This window comes from Phoenix dactylifera, chromosome 11 (genome assembly GCF_009389715.1).
Source record: "Phoenix dactylifera cultivar Barhee BC4 chromosome 11, palm_55x_up_171113_PBpolish2nd_filt_p, whole genome shotgun sequence".
In the NCBI taxonomy this organism is placed as follows: Eukaryota; Viridiplantae; Streptophyta; class Magnoliopsida; order Arecales; family Arecaceae; genus Phoenix; species Phoenix dactylifera.
Genome location: NC_052402.1, coordinates 25,354,167 through 25,371,532, shown reverse-complemented (window position 1 = coordinate 25,371,532; position 17,366 = coordinate 25,354,167). Strand labels below are relative to the sequence as shown.

Genomic DNA, 17,366 nt, shown 5'->3' with positions numbered 1-17,366 from the left:
CTTATGATATCATGAATAGAGAAACTACTGGTCCCTTGAACCACCTTCCCAATCGCATTCCATAAGAACAAGAAAAAGAGCTGTTCTGGGTTCATGTAATCTTAAAAAATCAATAAACAATCCTGTCAAATCTCCTGATGAATAAATGATAGTATGAATGGAGGAAGTTTTGATCGCCTTGCATGTGGTCCATCCTCAACCGGTCCCTTGCGCCACCTTCCACTCCTTTTCCCGTATGAGAGGAGGAAGAAACTAAACCATAAATTATTTTTTCCAGAAATCAAAGCAACTCAAAGGTATTGCTGCATGCTTGCTCACCCAACCATGTAAATTAAAGGACAGGCAGCTCCACAATGGCGGAACAAACTTACCACAATCTTGTCCAATAGCTTAATATTCCTTTAAACATTAAAAAAATAATAAAACATTATTAACAAATTCAAATTTCACTTGAGGGCAGATGAGAGCTCTTGTTCAAACTGAAAACACAGCCATTGATAACGACTCTTTCTTGAAACCCCTCACATCAGCTACGGTAATGATCGGCAAGATAAATCCAGCACGAAAAACAACCAATCGCAGCATAAATTGTCTCCTATTACAGACAGTATGTTTGATACATATGCTGACCCAACATCCATAACTCTAAATAGAAGAGCTAGTTCAGCCTGTGAAACCAGAAACTTTAAGCTATATGTTCAGCCAAAGTTAAAATCTTCAGGTGCTTCTTCTTCCTGAGCTCATGGGGCACCGGCCCAAACACACGGGTACCAATTGGCTCTCCTTGCTTGTTAACAATGACTACTGCATTGTCATCAAACTTGATCTCACTGCCATCGCAACGTCCCCGCTGCATGGCAGCACGCACAACCACACCATACACTACCTCTCCCTTTTTTACCTTACCACGAGGTTGTGCTTCCTTCACAGATGCAATTATGGTGTCGCCCAATCTTGCTCCTCTCCTCCCCTTCAAAGCTTGTATGCACATGACCCGTTTTGCACCAGAGTTGTCCACGACTTTGAGGTTTGTCCTCATCTGTATGAATGTTCTTTGTTGCTGCAATGGAGCAAAGGAGATGCTTTAGCTATCATAAACTAAATACCATGCATGCAGTGATAATTGGGTTTCCTTCGACTTTATTTGTCTTATAGAGAGGACTCTATTTCAATTTAGCTATTTGACATGTTATTTGTGCTTGACGATGAACTGATTCCTCTACTGTATGGTTTGCCCTTCTCCTTCATTAAGAATCCTGTACCTGGGAGACCGCTGAATTGCTAGATAGTTGCATAAGCTTGAAATGTAACACAAGTTTTGTGTCTGCCAAATGGTCTTTCAAGTCTTGGGACAAGCTCCTTTCCAGCACTTGACATTATATAAAGCAATAAAATAATAGGCTCACCAGTCAATGATGCATCTCTCTTCAGTTAATTCCAATGACAAAGTTGCATATATTCTTCATCTACGAGCCAAGATGTAATCTAAACCATGGATCTTCCATTAAAAGAAGAAAAGAAAAGAAGGCGCACTAAATCAAGAAACAAATTCCATTCTGGCAAAAAAGAGAGCAAAAGAGTAATCAAATTACACAAAAATTTTCTTAAAATAGGAAGAACCATGTTTACAATTTTTTTTTGAAACAATGAAAGGTCTGGTGATAAAAGCAAACTTCTTGAGCTTCTTTCATTAACGTATAGACCTTACTAATTTTTTTTAAAAAAATTCTGCATATATGAGGTCAGCTTAGTTAATTGTTCAGCTAAATGCAACCCAGGTTTTTTGAAGCAAAATTCTTCCATATCTTAAAAGGTGAGAAGACAAAAAAAAGGCATTCACTCAAGAATAATGGCCATGTAAATTACTCAAAACAAAGGAAAGACCAAAATTGTTTTTTAAAAAGAGGAATGCAGAAGCTAAATGCTACCTAAATCAATTGCAGGAACTATGAGATTTGCAAAGTTTATGGAAAAACAACAGTACCTGGGAGAAGATACTATTGTAATGCAATCTTGGAATTACTTCATGAGTTGTTTTCACTGCCCCCAGCAAATTGTTGCTGAGGCTCCCCAACAATGACCGGCCTGCTGTTAAGAATATAATTAGTGTCGTAGCAATACCATAATAAATAGTCATTAAATAAATCTGTTCTGTGTAGTGTTCATATCTGAGCAATTACAATTGTTAAAATATAGCGAGGCATGAAGTGACAAGACAGGAGGCGAAACAAGAAAAGAAAATTCGAAAAAGGCTGAAGGAATCAACTCCATCAGTGTATAGCCATTAACCATGCTCTTCAGACTTGAACCATGATCACTAATCTCAGTGATTACTGTCTCCAAATTCAATATAAGTAGATTACTATAGTGTCTACTGATGATTGATTTAGTGATAGGAACACCTCTCGGATAAAACAGGTTGGCTTGATTCAAGCCCTGCAGTCGCTTGTGGTGTTGGGTTGAGCTGCTCTTAATCAGTTAACAAATCCTGATGATTGATTTATTACTATATATATATATATATGTAGATCATACATTGCTGCATATTGACCCATCTATCCAAAGGCACATCTGCAAAGAGACACTATAGTAATCTATAGTAATCTACATACATACATACATACATACATATATATATACATACATACATATAATATATACACACATACATATAATATATACATACATACATATAATATATACATGTGTATATATATATATATATATATATATATATATATATATATATATATATATATATATATATATATATATATATGTACATAAGTATGTCCACGTTTGTGTGTCGAAAAGTTACATGTATGGAAGCAAAACTGGTTAGTAATAGTAGCAAATGAGTAATGATTTTTCCTCCAAAGAAGTGAACAAAGCCAACAAGCAAGTTTCACCAACGAAGAATTTAAACTACCACTCAGGTTAACAGAGATCTAATAAGCAATAGATAAAGCGATATAATGCTGAGAGGAGAATCATGAGATGAGTTGGACATGTCACATAACAATCCAAAGAATTCTCAGGAAAAATATGATGAACTAAGATTTAGATCGGTTTGTGACAACAATTGACAGTCATGATATTCTTGGATGATGGCTTATAATGTGATGATCACAATGCATTATCTAGGAAAAAATAATGAACAGCTGAAAATTCTGAGGATAAGTTAAGCATATAATGCGGTATACCCTGAAGGCCATTGTATGACAATTATGAAGTTCAACAACAAGAGATTTTAAAACGCAAAGCACAAATTACTGGTTGTAGATGTGTTCATCAATTCATCTAGAGCATGCACGGAAGAGAAGGCCAAGATACAACAATGAAAACCAAGGTTTTCAATCTGAGTCCCAGGCCCCTCACCAGTAGCATACTGGTATGAGACTCAAGTCAGTATGATACATCCCCCATACCGACATATGGTATGTTGTTGGAAGCAAGACAGTAGCCATGTGTCAGTTCTAACAAACTCCCATAGCATTCCTGTTACCTTATTAGATCTGTACAGTATGCCCAATACCAAGCAATATAGATTGGTACAGTATACCTTGTGAAAAAAAGGCAGCTAGGCTGAGGCATAATACTAGGCTCTATGAAGGGAATAGGAACATCTTTTTTATATAGGATGAGAATCTGTTGGTGCTTGAAGAGAATAATTACATTGAGCATGCTCCAAAAAAAATTGTCTCCTAACAGAGTCAACTCTGCATTTCTTAATTTTTTAATGTCACATAAAAAAAATCCATTAATAGCTAGGGCTGTCAAGTGTCAGCGGGTTAGATTCAAGTTGGATAGTATATGGATCTTCATCTGATTTCTTGCAGTAGGACCAGAAAACAGATCAGGTTCTAAAATAGAAAGGTGTATCTTTACCCGATATTTGATCCCAAAAAAAGGGGTCCTAGTTTGGATTTGGATGGTTGTCAGATATCTCATCAGGCTTCTTTAGGACTATGTCTTCTGGTTTTCCCTAAAGTGACTACAAAAATTCAATGAGTTTCTTGGGCCTACTCATTAGCTTTTCCAGATCTTTATGATTTACTGTTAGATTTCTTCAATTACACAACCAACTCGCCACTTCCCATGAAAATAACCTTTCATGCATTTCATCATCTCCTTGGAAGGTACTTGAGTTCAGCCTACCTGTTTATAATTTACAAGCTTACGTGGCCAAGGACTACAGAAACAGATTTTGATCACAGTGACAAAATAATAACTGGATATTCTGAACCAAGGTCTGCAAAAATCGCGAACTGTACCAGTACATTACTGGTTCAGTATGGTTCAGTCGGTATGGTAGGCATGCCATATGCCAAGGTAGGCTCCCAATAGTTTTTTTTTCTCACTCCTAACTATGGTACCACTTGAAACCAAGATGTACAAGTCGGTACCAGGTGGTATGGGCCGGTTCCGCTCAATTTGGACCGATACAAATGGTTCAGCTTATAAATCGAACGAAACCTTGATAACATACTAATACCTTACCAGTACAATACAGTTTGCACAGGGTGACACAGGTCAGTACGAAAGACCTTGGTCTGAACTGTTGGCAAAAAATATTACAAAATTCTGAAACAGGAATTAGGCAGCTAGTCATATCAAATCTCCCTCCTTCCAACTTCATAACCCTGATCATTAATTCAATTTAAAACATTTCAAGTTATTGCATGAAAAGATGAGACCAAACAAGTAAACACTCTCATTTGAACATATCATTGAACAACTATTTCAAAAGTACTTGAATCAGTCCGCTACAAATAACTTAGATATTTCATCAAATAGTTCCAAGACAAAGTACCTTTTCCCTATTTAGCTACAATCTCCTCTACAATCTAATTCCTTCCTTTCTGTCCCTTTCCATTGTGCCCTGCCCTTTTAATCACCTCTCTTCCATCTACCTACTAAAACACTCCTTTTGATGGGAACCATAGCTTTAGTCTCCATGATTTTTCAACTCCGCTCTAGGCCCTACATCTATATTAAACTCTCCCTCTTCCCATATTGGCACAAGCCCAGGTGAACAAGACAGAGTTCAGTCCCTAGTCCACACCATGTGTTGTTAGGAAATTGAACACAAGACATTGACACCAATGAGAAACTAAAATAGGGAGGAAAGTTCCAATGAGAGAACACTCTTACCTCCAACCACCACAGTCAACATCTCAACTAAGATCCAAGTGCACGATCCACCTCTCCTGCAAGATTTGGAAGAGTCTAGAAATCAAAGGCCTAAACCCATGCCTTATACTACCTCAAAAAAACCCTAGACTCTAGTGTGGTTTTTCCCCTTTTTTAGGGGGCATTGCGGCTCTATTACAGATACTAATTCTGACTTCTTAATAGCATAGAGAGGAAAAATTATATACATGATATAGCTTAGTAGTTAAAAATATATAATCCCATTATGAAGGACTGGGTTAGGACCCACATGTATATGGTACTGAATCGATAAGCTTTCAGATCCAACATCAGGACCCAATCCAATTTGATAATTATTTTGCTCCCATTTTAAGGATGCAGAGTCGCTTGAAGGATAGATATGGATCAGGGAAAACAAGCTATGAGTTCACACTGAAAGTCCTATTCACAACAATCTTGCATTATTGAACTTGAGTGAGTGCCACATTCTAGATAGTTTCACAGGATCCCCATATGGAGGAGAAAAATATATATCCACCAACCCTGTTCCCATAACCAGAGGGCAGGATAAATATCTAATGCCATAATAAGTGATTTGGTTATATAGGCAATGTAATTCCCAGTATAGTGAAAAACTCAATAATCAAGCACATTGACTTTTGTACACAAACAAGAAACTGTAGAGTGTGCCAAAAAGGAAAAACATCTAGTTTAATTGCTTCTGCATCATATTACAAAATACAGTTTGCTTCTAATTGAGCCTTCATGTAGGAAGATTTCTGGGATCAAGTAAATATCCTAAATAATGTTTGCAACATTCTCATCTAATTTTGATGCTATTTTGTTAAGTAATATTTTAGGATTAATCTCCTCAGTTAATCTAGTATCATCTTGATAATTTAATGATGTGTATCACATGGTAGAGTTTACTTTGTGTAGTGTTTGGTCCATCACATATGTTCTAATTATGGAAAAAGATCTTCAATTCCAATTTATAATTCTAGAATAAAATTAATATAAAATCTAGTTGAAAATTATTAACCATGGTTGACAATTACAAAGGTCAATATTAGTAATCATTTGCACACTTTCACAACCTTGGCATTTGCATAGTGACTGATGTTATGAATATAGCTTGGACAAAGTCTAAAATACCAGCCAAACAGGTTGTGTGGTTGAACCAATGTTTTTAAAACCACACGAAATAGTGAATTGGCAAGCTGTCCGGTTCCTGAGTGGTCCGGTCAGACTAGTTTGACTAGCCGGTCTAAAAAAAAAGGAAAATAATCACTATAGAGCGGGCAGCGCTCATCATTCGATCAACACATCATGCAGGCCAATAGTGCCAATTGTTTATTGTTCTATGAACCATGCCCACGAAGCATGTGTTACATTTGTAGAAGCAACTATTTGTTGTTCCACACCACTTCTTTCTTAGTAACTTATCAAATAGATGACATCGCCTACTCTTCTCTCCAAAACCAACCACCGGTAACTCAAACCCCAAACCCCAATATCCAAACCCCCCTCATTCTCTCCCACTATCTAACACATAGCAATAAAACAACGCCACCTCCAATGGCCAAAACCCTCATGGCCTTACTAACCTCGCCATTTCCCTCCTCCCAAGATGACTTCACCCTTGAAGCCAGGAGCACCCATCTAGTTTTGTATCTGACTATGATCTCCTCCTCTTTGAATTCGAAGTCCTCCAACTCGAGTGTCCACCACCACCATGGCATCAGAATCAACAACTGCAACCGACAACTGAGGAGATGTGAAGGCAAAGAAGCGGGCCATGGTGTGAGGCGGCGGAGTCATCGGCGCCTGCACTGCCTACTCCCTCAATAAAAAAGGAAGCAACGCAAGTCATGGTGGTGGAGAAATCCGTCGTCGCCTGGTGTGATAGTGGCACCCTCTTTGCCCTCTCCTATGCCAGCTTCCACCTCCACTGCTCCGTCCTCCTCAAAGGCCCCAATGCCTATCGTCACCACACCCTCGACACCCTCTATGTCCTCCTTCCTGCCAGATGCTCCTAGGCCTCTACCAAGGTCAGAGCATTGCTAGTTTAACTTGGTTCACCACTTAAAGAGTTGTGTTTTTTTTAAAAAAAGGGTCAAACTAGACCGGATCGGCTGGGTTCGTTCCGTTCTCCTAGGTTTGACCTAGTTTTGACCACTTTTAAAAAGATCCTTTGAACCAAACCAAACAAGTGACCAATTCCTAGTTAAACCAGTCAAACAGGTCAGTCCGGCCCAGTTTCAAAAGTATTAGGTCGAACTATGGGGCTTGGTATGCTCTGGTTTGGCGATACCACTTGGGTTGCACTGGATTGTACCAAATTGAGCCTGAACTGCTCAGCACCACCCAATGTCAAGTGGAACTCTTCAATAAGGCCTTCCCCCGCTTTTCCCTTTTGTTTATTTTCCAGTGCTTGCTCTATTCCCCTAATTCTTCCCATTCTCGTTCATCTAATGGAAATTTCTTTCTAACTTTCCTTTCAATTCCTTCTTTTTTTCTCTGTAATTTCCTCTTATTATCCTTTTGTTTTCATCCCCTCTTCCTCTTCGTTCTTCTCCTCTTGTTGAAAATCAAATTTATGCTTGCCAAGCATATAGAAAGTCTTCATCCCCATCAACTTTAGCTGTAATAACTAACAAAATTCAAATTTAATAAAATTACCGGCTTTTTGCAAATGTTTAGTTAATTTGGACAATAGAATATAAGAAATACTCAGTAGAGAAATCCTTCTTTGAACATCTTGTTGTAAGTTGATATATTTGGTTTGTCAAATAAGACGTATACCTTGTGGAAGTATAGCTCCTTTTTCCAAAATTGCAAATGTTATTTTTTTTTTTGCTAAACTTTTTGTCGATCATGCATTCTGGTCAACTTCTTATTTTTACTATAATGAGTTAACAAAAGGTCCTTTAATTTTGTTCCCTGGGTTACATAATTTTTCTTAATGAAGAATGATATAGACAAATAATTGAGGAAAGCTTTTATCAAAGTTACAATTCCTCTTTTATGCAATTATGCACACATCAGAGGATGGCTTGAGCCATTAGCTAGTCCACCTAGTTGCTACCAAGGCATCAGTGATCCCCTCTACCTGGAATCCATCATAATGCTTTCACAGTCTCGATTAGATGCAGATAACTCTGCCTCAATTGCACAAGAAATTTCCTCTATGTGCTACAGGGATTTTGTTAAAATGGCGGGAATCATCTATATCTTAGATCCATGTATCTCTTATTGCTTCTCAAACTAGTCTTCTGGTTTTCTAGTTGCATGTGAACATCACTGTGCACGTGTCCTTTAATAGTTGATTGTTTCTCGATGAATTTTTTTTGGTCATCGTTTCTCACTGAATTTTTAATTGCAGAAATGTGAAGTTTTATGTTATAATAGCAATAAAAGATTTGGCACACATCAAAAGGATGACTAAAGCATTAAAATGAATGCATTTACCACATTTCTGCAAACACATAGCAGTACAAAAATAAAAAGACTAAAACATATCGTGAAATTCAAAACAGGCCATAAAATATGTGGATTGCCCATAAGATCCAGTTGGTACTCTGTCCCGGCACTTTATGCAGTATGGCACATGAAGTGCCAGCCCTGAAGCAATGCACCTCCATACCTATATTTTCCAATCATTGGTTAAGTGACAATGATGGGCCATTATCGGACGTCATGTAAATATTCTTTATGGAAAACATGTAAATGAAAAGGAAGAATTAGGGAGAAATTTAAGGAAAATTCAATTTGATAAGCTTTCTTGCGATAATGTTACAAGTTCTCTGTAGTTTTCTTAAGAAGAAGGTTAGGTAACATTAAAGTTATTTGTAAGGGAAAAGTTTTTGTTTTGATATTGAAGCTTAATAAGGATGAAATAATCGGAGATAACTTCAACTAGTCAGGGTTTAGGCCTATCGCTCAGTGGGTTACTAGGACAACAAATCTATAAGTCATGGTATCAAACCAGCTAATAAGCTGGCTAAATGTTCACCCTGTTCATCCTTAAAGAGTAACATTCCAGAAACAACAATTGAAAAGTTGAATAATTCACCTGTACCATCTCCTTCACAAAAAACACTAATGCAACAGATGCACTAATTAATTAGGTGTCACCAAATAGGCTTCTTTTAGTAATATCGATCCTTCTATTGGATGTGTCGCTTACATGCATGCTTGCACTCATAGGTTGGCTGTCACTTACCTCCAAAATGATTAAGCCTTTTTTTTATTTTTTCCTAAAAGCATGTCAGGCAAATAATATTAGAGAAATTTTTAAAATAATGAAAGATTTTAAGATTGTGGACAAAAATAATGATGATGAATAATCACCATGGAAGAATAAACTGTAACACAAATAAAATGGATCCAAACACATTTTAATAGCACATACCTATTGACCACTTTGAGGTAAAACTTGCACTCATTCTTCTAGCAACTTGGCTAGTCCCTATCAATGAGAAAGAATGGAATAGTAATATATTTAGAGCATGAAAGAACCTAAATCAGCAAGCTGCACAAAAAGAAAATAAAAAGTTTCACTACAAACATGTAATTTATGAGAAATCACCTTTACACTCATTATGATTTTAAGTTAGATGAGAGAAAAGGTCATCCCTTTACTCTGTTAACTCAAAAGAATTTATTGAATGTATATAAGTACAATAAGAGAGAACTACGATGGAAAAAAGAATGGTCAAAAAGAAAAGGAGAAATGCACGCTCAGAAAGGTGAAAAAGGAAGGGGAAAATAATTATATTTTAAATAGTCCCCAGGGAAAGAGCATCCCTGACTAGAAAAATTGAGGTCAAGAGGCCTCCTCCTCAGCAGGAACGTAAATTAATTGACCATGAAACATACTCAATGATAATATGGTGATTGGAACAATAATTTTAAAGATAATGCAAAAGTTGCCGCATTATTTACCCCTTTCCAACTGACCACATTAAGCAACCACCTTTACCATTTAGCTTCTCCGTGTGCATAAATGTGTAATTAAAGCCTCTGGACATCATAAAACATAAACTCATTTCAACCAAAATATGAAGTCTCATGACAAGCACTAAATTACATTGCTTAAGCAACACACTTCTTTTTCTTTTTAATCAAAAATTAGCATTATCTAAAAGCTGTAAGTTCCATTAGCCTCTAGATACCGTAGCATGAAGCATCAAATTGTTTAATTGCATGGTGATGATCAAAGCAATATAGCAACATTCAAGAAATCCTAGCTTTTGTAATCCTTATATAACATAAATCGAGAATATAGGCAGAAGAATGTCCTGAAGTCATTGTTAGTTAATTTTCTAGGACTTGCTCTTACTCAAGTTCATTCAGGCATCAAACAAGACTGATATTTTTTTTTGGACAAGTGGAGCATCTTTAAATATAGATAAGCATAGACAAAAACAAGGATTAAATGTAGCTTCGTACCACTTGATGCCACAATATACGTACCATGTTATGGCCACATCAACATGCCACAGGCCCAGGCCCATGAGCATGGATGTATCAAACTTGTTCAAATACTTGTATCATAGTGAAATGGTGACTATAATATGGCACAAAGAATAGATATTGATGTGTACTTATATAATTGACAATAACCAGACCAGAACTTCACGAAAATGTATTTATTGTTACAACTTGCTTGCCCCATTAACATCAAGTTGATGTCCATATGTGAATAATTGGGGAGAGCACCAAATATCAATCGTGTTCATTCAAACAAGAGAGATGTATTTTCAAATTATTTTAAATTTTATATCATGTGGGAGCATTCTTTTTGCATTAACTGGATATCCCTGTGTTAGTTTGAATTGTCATTGAGGAAATTTAACTTTTTCAGATTAGCATAATTTTTGGGTTGAATATTGGTTGTGCTTATTTACTATATTTTAAGAATCCTATCAAGGGTAACATTATTGTCAAAGGTCCTATTCTATAGTAAAATCTTAAAAAATAAGGATTGGTTTTGGAAAGTTCGCAAGTGTTTTTAATATAGTATTCCATAAGAATCTGAATTGCACAAGGTATTTCCATCTTTTAGTTCTCTTTTTTTTTATTAAAAAAAAATGTAAGCCCTTACATGAGAACGAGAAACTTCCTGTTTATGTTATTCTTTCCTATAGCTAGACAGGACCCATATCTATCAAAGTGACCCCCTCTACTACGGTACACTTTGAATCTGAACAACGACACACGGTTTTATATCTTTATGACTTGATGCTTCGAACTTCAAAGGTGTGACTCCTTGCACTCGACACATAATGCCTTGGGTCCGTGGTGGTGCACCACTGCCAATTTAGCACGTATCCTGCAGTGTCATCCTTGCATCTTCCTTATATGTTCTTCTTTCTGTTTATCTTTCCACTAGAAAACCCAAATCACTCTATTATAATTCACACTTAAAATGTATGTAAGAAAAGCATGGATAACTATATCTTCATAAAACCCTTCGAATCCTTAATAGAACTCTGGTTTAACCTTAGCCCAATATGTCCAACATAAAATTCCCATAGAAATCCACCTTTATAGCCACTTACATTCAAAATTCACATTCCTTGTTCAAGTATAACAGACCGTAGTTGGAACTTTAATTACCTAAAACCCATCTAAGCCAGGAAATCTTTATTTCTTCTCCTATCTAATATCAATTTGTTCATTAAGCTTCTTCTCTTTAACTATCCTAGATCAATATCACAATCAAACATAAATTTTAAAAGGCCTCCTGCCTTGTCATGACTGTTAGGCTAGCCAAACAAGTCTAGATTAAGATGTGTATCCTTTTATAGTGCACTTTAATGTATCTTTGTGCATCCATGCGAAAGCTTGCATATCTCTGTATTGATGCCTGCCAAGTCCCAGCACAAAATATAAATTTACCGAGCATTGAATGATATAAGCAAAACACCTAATACTTAAAATTTTCCACATAATTAACAAGCCTCGTATCAACTGGCTTAACAAACCTGGCTTCACATAGGTATCCTATTCGACCATATGTAGTCAGCTAATCTAGGATCAACTCCCTATTTCCAAGTAACTTTGGTCTCTCCTCATCAAACTAACTCCATCCCTGTTGATAAACGACTCTTTAATACTTAGTCTAAATTTGTACTACTCAGCTTTTTTTTTCACAATCATCATGTACTAATTACTCAGTCTATCATTCCTATTTCCACTACAACCACATAACTCCCAATCTATCTTAAGCTTATATTGTGAAATGGCAGAAATAGAAATCCATTGTGGTTGGATCAATTATATTCCATGTAGAGTTACGGACAATACTATTTGGATCAATTGCATTTATGATGAGAGTTTACTGACTGTACCACGGTAATAAAATAAAAATATTTTTTATTTTCAAAAATTATGAAATACGAAAAAAACAGAAAAATGAGAAAAAGAAATCCAGAAGAAGCTTGGGAGCCGATCACCTTTTCGCAGAATATAATCACCAGGCCCATAAAATCAGGATATCTTGGTCTTGCGTATGAGATAGGGGAAGAAATCGCAGGCGAAGAAACACATCTAAGAGATAAACTCACAAGAATATAAACAAAAAAGAGCACCAACAGATAGAGAAAAATTCAAACCTTTTTAATCTATACGCATCTATCATCCGAAAACTCAAAAATATGGCTACTAAAACCATTTCCAAAACCAATATCAACACGCTCAAAACCTCAAAGAATAGAAGATCCGCACAAATTCCACGAGGAAAAACGAGAAAAAAAAAGACAGATATGCGAAACCAAACCACAGATTCCATCTAAAAACCAAACAAATGGCATCAAAAAAAGTAAAAAACCTGGGGCGTGCGATCTGGAAACCGTATGAGTCGCCTCCGCTGTCGGCCACCTCTTCTTCTCCGGGATCACAGCGCGCTCGGAGTCTCGGAGAAGGAGAGAGTGCGCGAGTTGAATGTAGAGACTAAAGAGAACTAGATGGGTGTCCGCTTCTCTTGCTCGGGTGTTGCGGGCCGTAACCCGCCGCAAGCCCTAAAGGCCTAAAACCCAGTTAAGAAGAAAAGCGAACAATCAAACAAACCGAAAAAACCTTAGCCAGAACTCGGACCGGACCGCTTCTACCGGTCCATCAAGGCAATTGGATCGGATAGAATCGGATAAATATTCATCGACTCGAACTCGAACCCTACTTGATTAAACGGATTAAAAATTCAGTTCCAAATCCAATCTGTTCATTAAACAAGCTTTTATTCTCACTCTTTTTTTTTCTTCTAAACGTCAATTATATTTCCTTTCCAAAGCTCTGAAGATTTTAGAAATAATTTCAAAAAACAAAAAATTTTCACCATACATGCTTCTGGATCTAGTTCATTTTTTTCTTAGACCTTTTATAACAAAAAAATAAAAGAAATGCAAAATCGAACAGGTTCTTAGTCTTCTATTTCTTAACTCATGCAATAGGAATTCTCAAGTATGTTAAAAACCTGAACCACACTATCTCTCATACAGTGTTTGTTTTATATTTTTTTGCCAAGTTCTGAGCTTAGTATTCATTAGAATGATTTCACATACTCCATTATTTTTCTGAATTCCCTTTGATCAGAACTGACCACTTGGTCCAAAACCTGAGATATAGATCCCTTTGCTCAATCATCTTCTCCACCTCTTCCATTGGTAGCCTCTTATTTTGTGCCACGAAGATAAACATAAAGTGTAGCAACACAGGACCTCATCCAAAATGGCTAGTTGAAAAGTATTTTTTTGGGTTCCTTAGTCATATATAAGTATCCAAGATCTCTCCAATAAATAACTAACGTGGAACTACACACATGCTCACATAGGTCCCCACATACTCCCCTCATTTATGCTATGACGTCCTCGATCGTCAGGCTAAGAGTTTAAATCCATTCAAATCTAGTCACAAACATCACGATCGGCCTATGGTCAGCCTCAATAAGCCCATGCTGCAGTGTCCTCTAGTCGATATAGGCCATGAGTCGGGTTTGCTCTGATACAACAATTGTCGCACCTCGAATCCGTTATCCGGATCGACCACGTGACATGACTACACATAATCCCTAATACGAAGCCCTATAGATCATGTAAGATCTAAAATAAACAATATCCACATAATACCAACAAATGTAATCAAATCAATCCAGTAAAATCATAAATATTACATAATTAACTAGTTCAATTACAAAGTTTCAGATATCCATCGATGTCAATAAAATAAAAAAGATAACTAGATAACTAACTACTGCTGCACAAAATCTACATTCCTCCCATTCAAAACTACACCTCATGTGACTTTGAAAAAAAAATGTAAAGAAGAATATGAGCATTTTAGTCCAGTAAGATCAAATTTAACTAATTGTTCAACAATAGTTTCTTATGTCATATAATCTGTTTCTCATTAACTTAATTTTCAAGTTTCTTAACGATGTTTTTCTGGTTTTGGACTAACCAAGATCATGACCTAATCCAACACTGCTAAACAAAATTTCATGCGTAAGCCCGTAAAGGCTATTCCATGTATAAGTTTATGCAGGCTATCCCACGCATAAGCCCGTAGAGGCTATTCCATGCATAAGCTCATGGAGGCTATCCCATAATAAGGTTAGTCCAAACTATATTTTATCTTTCTGATTTATATGTTATTCTTGTCAAATCAGTTTCTATTTACATAGTGCATTTCCCTCAAATTCAAGATATCTTTGTGCACATAATCATATGTTCAATATTTGATACATATAATAACTATACAAGAATATTTATATTGAAAATCATTTAAAACCAAATCTATCAATGTAAATCTCATGATGTAAATCTCATGATACAAATTCAGCAATATAAATTAGTAGCCATGTATATTTATATTGGTGACCAAGTACGGAAATTCTTATCTCTATCGAAGACTGACTAAAAACAGCAATCAGTGACCTCTTTCACGATCTACGAGCTAGGGTGAAGAGTATCCTAATCAGAACCTTCTTGCATAGATGACTTTCTTCCTACAGAATCAAACTCATTTATCAAAAGAAAATCAAACAATTGACTAGCAACCCAGACCACTTATTGGTATCCATCAAAGGTCCATCACTAGGTCTGCTGAGTCCCTTCTACTAATTACCTAGGTCAAGTACAGAGAGGAAAAGAGAGAGGAAGAATCAATGATAGAGATTAGAGGTAGGAAGGGAAGAGGGAGATAGAGAGAGGAGAGAGAATGAGAGAAGGAAGAGAAGAGAGGGAAGAAGAGAGAAACCTCTCTTCTCTCTTCATGCACTGGGAGGTTCATCACCCTCTCCCCCTTCGGTTAGCATTAGGTGCAGCCATGGTGGCCAGCCCCAATGAAGGTGGCCACCGGTGGCCTTAGCCACGATCATTGCTGGCGATAGTGGCCGGCTGGTGCAAAGAAGAAGTAGGGAAGAAGATTATCATGATCAACCCCTCAAATTCATCCTAGAACATGACTATCTTCTCCCCCCCAATTGACAACCGCATGAACATAGAGGTCCCCAAGGGCAGCAAAACCCGATCAAATCCAGCAGCCGTCGACGGTGAGCAAGGGACAAAGAGATCGAAATAGGGCACCCCTGTTTTGGATGAAATTTCGGCGATTTGTCGGCCCAAATCAACATGAACGATGGCTAAAAGACCAAGAAAGAAAGGGAAGAAGACGTAGAACACTAACCTCGGTTCGACAAGGTGGTCCGACGGTTTCTCCGGCAAAGATCCAAGTAAGAAAATCCAAAAAGAAGACTTGAAACCGGTGATGTTGTCTCGGGTGTTTGTCGATGGAGCTCGAAGAAGGAGGAGGAGGCCTTAAGTAGACCGAATCTCGATCTTATCCAGCCGGTGAATGAATGAGCTCTGAATTCTTGGAGCCGGCAAAATTGGGGAGCCCAACAACATCTTGGTCTTCTTCCTCATCATGAGTAACAAACTCACGTTTGAATGCTAGTGGATCTGGCCTCTTCAAGCCGGCTTACTAGCCCAAAAGGAATTGGGCCATTACATTTTGCCCCCCTAAAAAAAAATTTTGTCCTCAAAATTAATGTACTTAAGATTTCAAAAAGTTGACTTCATTTCTTCCTCGAGCTTCCAAGCGGCCTCTCTTTCTGAATGATTTCTCTATTGCACCTTCATATAAGGTGTCACGCCCCGGACCCGAATCCGTGACATGGCCGTGCCATTGCCGACTATCGCCCACAATAGCACGCAGCCTCGTACAGGGGTAACAGGTAGCCGATTGAATACAAACTTTCATATATTAAAATATGCAGTTCACCCTTTAGGGCTGATACAAAATATAGAACTTCTATGTTATTCAAATATACATAAGTATGTAAGCTTCTCCAAAAATAACGAAGCTATGTTGCAAAAGAAAAATGTATCTGATGGCGATCACTGGTGAGGATCTGAAAGAAAATGAAAAACAAACAGGCATGAGTTACACGGCTCAGTAAGTAATCCTGCGTAATCCTATCGGATCAACTAATAGGCCAAACATGTTTATCAGGGTTTGAGAAGCTGACATGCATATTATCTAACAATTTATTATGGCATAATATGTATGCGAGGTAAACAGAGCAGTATTTTAAGTCAGACAGACATTTGCATAAGGTATACATATGAAATCGTGCCCCAGCATGCCGTGGCCCATTTTCTCGGATGCTACTGCGAAGTCATTTTCGGCCACTGGCGGGGCCAGCTTAGTCATTCTCGGCCACTAGCAAGGCCAGCTTAGTCATTCTCGGCCACTAGCAAGGCCAGCTCAGTTGCATTCGATCAGTAGCATCTTTGAGCCCATTATAGTATCTCTTGGCTAGATAGGATTTCGCTATACTAACTTACATGCATGATTAAAATATCAGCATAATCATGGTGCATACATGGCCATAGTTTATGAGATCAGGCAAGTTACTTATCCATCATAACATATCATGCATGAATTATATATACTTAAAAAATGCTTAGGAGATGTTAGTAAACATGGCATGATTCATAACAGGATTAGAACAGGTTACTTACATTTTTTTCACAAAACATATATGCAATTTAAATTGCATGAATAACACTCATTCTTATAATACATGATCTACAATAAAATTAAGACGGGTTACTTACATGCATGATCCATAGAAGATTAAGACAGGTTACTTACATGCGTGATCCATAGAAGATTAAAACAGGTTACTTATATGCGTGATCCAT

At 37.2% G+C, this 17,366-nt stretch overlaps 1 protein-coding gene across 9 annotated transcripts; it reads right to left on the bottom strand.

Annotated features, from left to right (window-relative positions):
• Positions 1-376: 376 nt before the first annotated feature.
• LOC103710523 (50S ribosomal protein HLP, mitochondrial) lies at positions 377-13,186 on the bottom strand. Of its 9 annotated transcripts, XM_026805977.2 has the most exons (6): positions 12,992-13,186; positions 10,102-10,179; positions 9,569-9,625; positions 8,735-8,800; positions 1,985-2,088; positions 377-1,060 (listed from the first exon to the last, which is right to left on the bottom strand). In XM_026805977.2, the coding sequence occupies exons 3-6, from the start codon at positions 9,600-9,602 to the stop codon at positions 686-688; spliced, it is 579 nt and encodes a 192-aa protein (XP_026661778.2). In that variant the 5' UTR covers positions 9,603-9,625; positions 10,102-10,179; positions 12,992-13,186; the 3' UTR covers positions 377-685. The 9 variants fall into 9 exon arrangements, with proteins under 9 accessions (XP_026661778.2, XP_026661777.2, XP_026661779.2 ...); XM_026805976.2 differs by lacking the exon at positions 10,102-10,179; XM_026805978.2 differs by lacking the exon at positions 10,102-10,179 and having other exon boundaries at positions 1,985-2,085.
• Between the last annotated feature and the right edge of the window lie 4,180 nt (positions 13,187-17,366).

Coding starts and splice junctions, on each gene's coding strand:
- LOC103710523 (XM_026805977.2), bottom strand. CDS start 9,602: ATGAGTGCAAGTTTTACCTCAAAGTGGTCAATAG. Junction 2,089..8,734: donor GCATAAAGTGCCGGGACAGA/GTACCAACTGGA, acceptor TATTCTTAACAG/CAGGCCGGTCATTGTTGGGG. Junction 1,061..1,984: donor ACAATAGTATCTTCTCCCAG/GTACTGTTGTTT, acceptor GCTCCATTGCAG/CAACAAAGAACATTCATACA.